Source organism: Zingiber officinale, chromosome 5B, assembly GCF_018446385.1.
Source record: "Zingiber officinale cultivar Zhangliang chromosome 5B, Zo_v1.1, whole genome shotgun sequence".
NCBI lineage: Eukaryota > Viridiplantae > Streptophyta > Magnoliopsida > Zingiberales > Zingiberaceae > Zingiber > Zingiber officinale.
Genome location: NC_055995.1, coordinates 5457860 through 5467203, shown reverse-complemented (window position 1 = coordinate 5467203; position 9344 = coordinate 5457860). Strand labels below are relative to the sequence as shown.

Below are 9344 nucleotides of genomic sequence, written 5' to 3'. Positions count from 1 at the left end.
ACAAGGTAGCCTGGAAGAAAGCAGATTGCATGTCGATTTTTAGCGTCTCTTTTAAAAAATAAAATAAAATAAAATCGGGTATGAGATGTGAAAGCAAAAGATTTACTCTCCGATAAAAACTTAAATACAGAGGTTATTTGAGTAAAAGCGAGTAAAAAAAATTCAAAGGCAAAATTACTTTCCCTCCTACTTCCTTCCTTATAGTAGACATGAGAGATGGAAAAGAGAAAAGATGTAACAAGGAGAAGGGAAAAAAGGGCGAGAATAGAGCGCGGGAAATGCACATTCAAAGTAAAAAAAAAAAAGGACTAAAAACCATGACGGGCGATAGCATTAACTAGAAAATTAATATCGTTCAATGTGTATTTTCGTCAAAATAAGGTATCCGACTTACACTTGCAGTATCCTCTCCTGCTGAAGCAGTCTCATTAGTTCCAGGACCATTATTATAGGGATCAATTGCACCAGAAGAGACAGCAGATCCAAGGTTTGAGTCCTCAGCAGATGGAATGGCATTGTCAACCAGCATGTTATTAGCAGAATCATCATCGGCAGATATAGCTGTTACCTTCTCCAAGGAATCCAAATAATTTCCACTTGGTGCCGCCTCATTTTCTGAAGCTTTTTTAGGCTCAGTTTCTTCGGAACTGCCTGTCTGTAACACTGCATGATTCATCCATGGTCTTTTGCTATGCTTCTGATACACGGACATGGCTTTCTGTAAAGAAAAAAAGACCATAAATGCATAGGCATAGGAAAATTGGAAGGCCAAGCCATGACAGCTTTGAAGCAAATAAACTGACATTGATCAGCCCATGGTTTCGAAAAGAATGAGCATAGGAATATTGGAAGGCCGAGACAACGAGGATAGCTTTAAGCGCATAAACTGACATTGATCAGTCAATGGTTTAGAAAAGAATGAGCATGCGGCAACATTCTTGATGCGCAGATAGTCAATCTGCCTAAAGTCTTGTTCCTACAAATGCTTGAGACCTTAGAAGCTAGTTAGCGAAGGTGTAATTTTGAGTATGATGATGAGGCTTCCTGTCATCTGTTCTAAATGAATGCTTCCTAGTCTTTTGTTATAGGATATACTTTAAGTTCAGAGTGAAACCAAATTCTAGTTTGAACTGTATCTGGAACATTAGCATATATTCATGTCAACATTGACAAATAAAACACAAGTAATCCTGGGAAATGAGGTGGACAACACTGATGGGAAAACACTCCTGAAGGAAAAAGACTTGAGTTCATCAATTTGTTAATGACTATATTTCCATATGAATTACTGACATGAAATTTAACAGGGCAAAGATATACCTTAAATATATCATCTTTTGCAGTGGGAAAGAATGACTTCAAAATAGAATTTTTCTCTTTGTTGCCATATTTATTCATCTGAAACAGAATCAACCATAAAACCAACTGAGCTCGTGATTCTACTTTCTTATCAATATGCCAATGCAAGTAGTATACTCCGTACCTGGAAGCATCCATGGGAAGTTAAACTGCCAACATCTTTAATATCCAATATTCCAATTTGAGATGAGCACCTCTGGTACATCTCCAAACCCGCAAGATCAGATGAGATATCAATCCTGGAAAGGTAAATGGCAGCATAATTTGCTTTCTTATTGTCTGAAACAAAAGAGAGCTTGGATGTCTTCTTGGATACAACAATTTGAGGAGATTCCATCTCATTCTTAGATGTGGCTGTATCACTTGATTGCTTTTCGTCAATGCTTTCAGTTGGCAAAGATTTTGAATGGACTACTTCATCAATTGGAGAATGTGTTGAAGATCCCTGTTCCTTTTTCAGTGCCAGAGTTTCCCTATTTTTGATGTTTTGATCCTTCCACATTTCAGAACCCATTCCCCAACCTCTACTGCCTCTTAACTGGCCATTCTCATCCCATTCTTGCCTTCCATAGGTAGGTGTCTCATTACCCAACAGACCATTGGTTCTGTCCCACATTTGCATTGGAGGTTGGCAAAATTGATCAAGAGAATTATGCCAACTGAATGGCCGGCTAACACCAGAAAATCTCTCAGCCATCTCATGCATATGATACGACATGCTACTATGGGCTAAATCCATAGGTCTAACACCAAACAAAAGAGGGGGTGGAAACTGAGGCATTGTTGGATGAAATCCAGTAGGAGGTGGCCCATGCCGCAAGGGAAGAAAACCATTTGTAGCTGGTGAAGGCCAATTTGGGGCACCTTTCCGTGTATTTCTATGTCCATTTCCAATTCCAAGATCACTTGTCTGTTTGTTGTAACAATTATAAGACCTACGCTCACTACTATTTGCTGTATTATCATCTTGATATGGACCCAAGACTGAAGGGCTGTCAGTTCCGACCCTTGTAGGCGGTGGAGGATGCATGTGATTAGGTGAACAGTCTGGAATATAACCACTTCTGTAAATAGATGATGACCCAATGGGTGTTGACTCCCTAGCAGATGCAGCAATCTGGGATACATCATTTCCTCTTCCTCTGTCTTTGTACTTAGCAGACCTTTGTACCATTTCAGCATCAAGGTTTTTCCTAGGCCTTTCAAATTTAGATGATCTTCCTGAAAATCAATAGCCATAGATGAAACAAATCTTCCCTTGGACAAATTTGATGAACTAAATCATCTGATACAGCAATCATATCATACTTTGAAGAAGCAAAAGTTTCTACTGATAATTCACCTGAATGGATGTCATCCTTTATAGTTAGCTTCCCTGATCGGGGAGCAGCATCCCTGTCACGAAGTCCTGAAGAAGTTATACCATCTCCTTTGGAAACTGCAGAGCAACGTCTTTCTTCATGTTCTGAAATTCTGTGAATTGATTCTTCATGCCTTGATGTGTCCCTAAAAAATAGTAACAAAAAGGAGAATTAATAACTCATATTAAAGAATTTAGTGGAAACATGTGGCGAGGAAGAACAAAATATATAAAACAGAGCCAGAACAACAAGATCTTAGCCTTGTGGCTGTAAAACAATTAAGCTAACCAAGGTTGAAATTGATTCCCGAGCATAAACTAGGCCTCAGATACTACGTCATGTAACAATTACCATAGGCTGGGTTGTGCAGTAAGACTGAAGTCTCTCAGTCCTATCTAGACTGACACATTCTCAGACTTCTGAAGGGCTAAATGAAGCACAAGATATAATTGAGTACAGGTAAGATGAAATAAGGCAACCACCAAATCATATGCATCACCCAAATGTAAATGATAGTTCAGTATTGGACAAAACAGAAAACAATAATGTTCCAAGCATTTGACTTGGATATATAAATCATTTTCCACAAAACGAAACTAGATGACAAGCCATTATCTCCCAATCACTTGTTTAACTATTGCAGGCAACCTGAGATAATTTCTAGCAAAGTAAAAAAGCAGACCAACTACTTTAGGATAGGTGATTGATAATGTCAAGCTAGAAGGTCAGGATATTAAATAAAACCTAGATGTTGCAACTGACAATGAAACTTGTGCATTATAAAGATAAAAAAGGAGATTCCCAAAAAAGAATCCATTAAATTCAACTCAAAACCTCAAATACCTGGCATACCTTAGTGATACAGCCAAATTCAATAGAAAAGCTATAACATAAAATATTTTATGATATTCCATCTTAGTACAGCATATGTTGTTTATATAGCAGGGGAAATGCATAGAGACCTGGATAGTCTTTTGTTCAATTATCTTTAGAGAGAGAAGAACTCAAAACTCTCAAACTCTTAGTGAGATTAGAACAACAATAACTACCTGTTTTGATCATTATCAGGATGTGCACTGGAGCTGGTAAAGGTTTTAAACTGTCTGTTCTTTGGACTTGAATCGATCTTCCCAGTATGACAATATGCTGATCTGGGTTTACCATTGTGGGAACTAGTCCTATGGACACTTGATGCAGTTTTCTCAACTTCATAATGCTCTTTCGTGCCTCTCAGCTTTAAGTCACTAATATCATCTTTTTCATCAGAATACCTTCTCCTCCTGCTATCTTTGAGCTTAGTGTCGTCAACAACATCGACATAAGTACCATCCTGATCAGTGGCATGTAGTTTAGTCTTCTTATGTCTATCCTGTAATTTGTTTTCATCTCTGAATTTGTAGGATTTATCACTGATGCGATCTTTGGATGACCATTCATCTTGGTTCTTCTCATCGTGGTGATTCTGATCTCTGTCATTGTCAATCCTGTATTTACCTTTATACTTGGTGTTGTCGTGCCTTTCATCTTTATAGCTTTTGTTCCGACTATGATCTCTAGAAGATAGTCTTCTATCATCAAAGTCTCTACTATCCTCCAACCATTTATCTCTATCTTCGTTCTCATCCCTCCGTGTGTGTTTATCTGGCCTCTTCTCTATCTCGGCACTTAGTAACACATCCTGAACTTGCCTTTCTGTTACCAAATAGATGAAAAATACAATCAAAATATATTAGATGATCATATTCATGATAAAGCACTAAAATATGAGCATATAATGTGTATTTCTGTATATTATATCACAAAATAGAACACTAAATCACATCAAAAAGAAAAAAAGAAAACACAAGGCAGATGATAAAATATGAAAGATAAGCCCATCCATAAATATTACTGAAAATGCAAGCATGACTTCAAAAGATAATGATAATTCATAATTTTTAAAAAAGATTTGTTTTACCAATCACAAAAATGAATAATGAAACTTCATAATAGATCCTGATAGCAGTGGATCGATATAGTTAACAAATATGACATTATTATAGAAAAAGAAGATCAGTGTCAAACAATGAAAACTGAAAAGATAAGTTTAAAACATCTGACGATCAAATTACGTTTTTGTATGCAACTAATATCTGAATTGTGCCAGACACAAAATGAATCCTCCAATTCAGTTAACAGAGAAATCACTAGAAGTTGCTTATCTTTGGTATGTCATCTAACTTCAAAAAATCAAAGGAATAAGCATGATGGAAATAGCATTCTATTAAGTTATCTTTCTTAATTGTGTAAAGAAATTGAAATATAGTTAACCATTAGGCAGATAACAACAGTATACTATTTCCTCTACTACTTGTGACTTATTAACGCACACATGGATATGCATTATCACCTACAAAAGCAACATTTACTGAAATCAAATCCATAGAATGACTTCTCACCCAATTTATACACATATAACCTATTCTCTTGATATAACTTGGTGCAAAGTAGAAAATTCACATGTTGGAATATGTTGTATGAACAAATGGAAAATTTAATTTATATATAACGGAGCATGAAAATTTCATACAAGGAACAGTTCAAGAATGGCAACATACAATTGAGCATGATAATTTCAAATGGCGCTACCTCAAGCACTATATGAAAAACTCTAGGCTCCCTAGTCCAACATTTATCCAAATCCTTTACATCAGAGTGATGTTCAAACTTCACATAACAAGATATGTTCAGCTGTTATTTGGATACACTTGATTTATTAAATATCATTAAGCTATAAAGCAATAATTTGCTTCTATAAACTCATTCAGATCGTGTTCATGTCAACCAACAGTTCAACAAAAATGATTTCTAAACCAAAGTTGACAGGATGTCAGGTTTTGAGGAGCTTTAATACTTAGACTCTTCACCTATCTCTACCCATGATAGCTGCCTACACTCAGACCCCAATCCTCTGAATGGACATTCACCATCGCTATTGATTGTGTAAAAAGTTTTAGAAAAGGTTGTGTACAAAATCCAAATAGCTAAACTACTAGTATGCCTTTGCTACTCCTAAACATCAATCAAAAATCCACAAAAAAACAGCAAGGCACAAACTGTTCATATTTAGTTTCATATAGATAAATGGTGAAGATAATGATGCTGATTTTCCTTGGAAGTTCAGGCAGGAATCTAAGGTTGAAAGTTGATAACAATAGAAAACGCTGTTGTATTCACCAAAATGTCAGTATTTAATTAGGTGATGTACTTTGATTACAAGTTTGTAGAAACTATCACGCAACGTGCATCTCCCTAATAAGTTAATTGTTACATGTGTCAGAGAGAAGATCAATATGCCATTAAATTAAGGAAATAGTTTCTGCTCACACTTACCATTGATTTTTGCATTCTTCTTCAATGCAAGTTCTTCAGTGCTTGACAGATCCCTAGAACCATGTTTCCGACTGTGTAAATCCTCTGGCTTCTCATGTCTACAATCTTGGACCTCCTGATAGTTGTTATTCTCCTTCTCCTTTCCATCCTTGTAATAATAAGTAACCTCTCTCTGACTTGAAACTCTCTCAGGGTTCCCCTTCATGGAGTCATTTCTCCCTCCACGATCCTCATCCCTTTCATGTGCACCATCGTACCTTCTGCTTGACCTATTCTTAGAATCAATAGCCTTTACCTTCGAACTTTTATCCAGCACCAACTGACCAAAATCCTCACCTTTTGACCTCTTTTCATCATTCTCCTTTCCGCCGTTCCACCGATCAGCAACCACCACCTCCTCGTTCCCTCTCGCTTTACGCTTTTTCTCACTGGAGCTATCTCCATTGCTCTTGTTCAAAATCTCTTTGTCGGAATGCTCATGCACGGATCTCCGTTTCTCCGCCTCCAGATCCCTAGAAACACTGGGTCCCCAAGTCCCGAGGGTCTCCTCCTCTCTGGTTTTCCTCTCTCGGAGACTCTCACCCTCCAAGGAGTCAGAACGTTCACTCGAACGCTTAGGCGAACGGTGCGACCGGCGACGCGAACTCCTCGGCATCTTCCAGAAACAACCGAAACCCTAATTTCCCAAGTAATGCCCGAACCACCGACACAAGTAAATCGTACGAAAAGAAAACAAATAAAATCTCCTAAACAAATCCTTGGTGCGAAATCTAAAAGATCTCCAGCCTGGAGTGGATCGATCAATGGGGTTACCAAGGCGAGAGACGCGAGAGAGCGGCGGAAACTCCACGACGGCAAAACAGCGAGATCGACGAGAAAAGGAACATAAATTCGCTCCTAGAACGGAAGGGATCTATGTGGAGAAAGATAGATGAGAAGGCCGCGCTATGGAGGAAGCAGCTGCGGCTGCGGCTGCGGCGGCGACAGAGAAGGAGAAGGCAGAAGTGGAAAGAGGAGACGACAAGGGTGGCAGAAAGCCGGGTTCATGGCGAGCCGGCGGTTCAGCACAAGGGCAACATTAAATGACTAAAAACCCCTCACCACCCCCAAATTATTTTGCGAAGACGCATTAGAGAGGTGAGGGCATTTTTGTATATTACATTTTCTTGGTAGTTGCAGACTTGCAGCGTATCTTTTTTTATTATTTTTATACCAACTAAAATTATTATCAAAATCTATTTAATGATATCAAAAACATCTATATAATCTCAAGATTTAAAGACTATTTAATATGTTATAATATAATATATTTTATTAAAATAAATACATTGAAAAAATACTCAAAATTAGCCTAAATGGGAAGAGAACGGATCCTTATTGGAGGACAGATCCTCTGGTTCGCAATTTGCGGACCAGGGGATAGTTCACTATTGTAGATCGTTGATTTGGATGGACCCTACCAATTTAAAGGTGAGCTCCATCCAAATCAATGGTCCTTATATAATGGACCATCCCCTGGTCCGTAAATTGCGGACCAGAAGACCCAGCCCGTCCTTATTGTTATTTAAAGATCCTGAACAAAATTATAAATTATACCTAATTTTATCTTCAGCATTACTTCTTCTAAATAGAACTTTTACATCATCTATCATAAATATATACATCTAAAAAAAATATAGATAACTCATTTAAAGTATTTTTGTGATGCACTTTTAAAAATAAAATCATCAATAATAACATTGTATTTAATATTTTCTAAAATATTTTTGCAATGCATAAAATTACTAATCTATCTAGCCTATCTTAAGTCATTGTAGTACAAAATTAAGATTTTATTAATTTTAATTTTAAAAAATTTCTTTCGACAGATACCATTGTCACGAATATGGTCAATAATATCTTATAAATAATTATCACATTTGGAAATATATCTATTGTTTTTTAAAACTCTAATATTTGAATGACAGATCATTTTTTATTTGTTTCATAAAATTTACTTGGTAACATTATTTGTAAAACTTATAATTTTGAAAACATATATTTACATCAATATTAGAAGTGCCAACATTTCTTAAAGTATTTTCAAGATTCACATAATAACTCATCAATTCATCATCATTATCTAATGAAACTAATTTTACAACATCATATAAGAACTCAAATATAAATTCAAATATTACAACTATTCAAACATACTCTTCAATTATCCAAGAGCAATATCGTCCACTAAGATAAAATAATCTATTCAATATTCCTATTGATTTTCCCTTTTAGTGTTAACAATCTCATCAAAATATTTGTTTATACAAATTTTATGTTTTTTAGAACATACAGGCTCAATTTCCATATCAAATGTTTTTTTTTTGCATCAATCATAGTAGAAGTAAAACTATTTTCTCTATATTTTCTAAAAAAGGAAACAATATCAGACAATTATTTTACAACAACATCAAGAAGCATATCCTTTACTATAATTTTTTGCTAACTAAGTTAATTTTATGCAAAATTTCATGCCAAATAACAAAGCTTAATATAAATTCAAATTTTGAAAGTTCATCAAATGCTAAAGTTTCAGCATCTCTACTTAATTTGCTGTCTTCACTTATTTATGCTAATTTGAAAGATTCTTTGATTTGGTAGAATTGTTTTGACTATTTCAATATGACTTTCCATAGAATTGTTTTGACAAGAATTTTAAAGTTAATTCATCAATATATTCAAGCAAAATATTTCATCTTTTTATAGAATTAGAGAACACAATGTATATACATTGACATGCTCTAAAAAATAATTTTGTTTTAGCACAAGAATTTACCATGTCATAAACAACTAAGTTAAGAGAATGAAACCCACTTGACATGTAAAACATTCTAGGATTAATGTCAAGCAATCTCATTTGTACATATTGATTTTTGCCTTTCATATTAGATATATTATCATAACCTTGCTCTCTCACATTATCAATATCAAGTTCTAAAGATTGTAAAATAACTTGCATTTTATTGAAAGATCTAAACCAGTTGTATCCTCTACATTTACAAATTTTAAGAAGTACTCTTCTATTTTAATTAGAGTCTCTAAAATATATACATGTCTTAATATGAGAGTCATTTGTTTTTTGTGACTTGCATCCGATGTACAATCAAGAATTACTAAAAAATATTTTGTCTCTTTTACTTTTTTAATTATTACATTCTTGACTTTGGAGGCTAAAATATATATTAAATCGTTTTGAATTTTATGACTAAGATA

The 9344-nt window shown here is 35.2% G+C and overlaps 1 protein-coding gene across 1 annotated transcript; it reads right to left on the bottom strand.

The window, feature by feature from the left end:
* Positions 1–305: 305 nt before the first annotated feature.
* Positions 306–7112, bottom strand: LOC121983992. Its single transcript, XM_042536730.1, has 6 exons — positions 6093–7112; positions 3770–4412; positions 2702–2865; positions 1484–2580; positions 1321–1398; positions 306–718 (listed from the first exon to the last, which is right to left on the bottom strand). Exons 1-6 carry the CDS (start codon positions 6745–6747, stop codon positions 356–358), a joined length of 3000 nt encoding a protein of 999 aa, XP_042392664.1. The 5' UTR covers positions 6748–7112; the 3' UTR covers positions 306–355.
* Positions 7113–9344: the final 2232 nt, after the last annotated feature.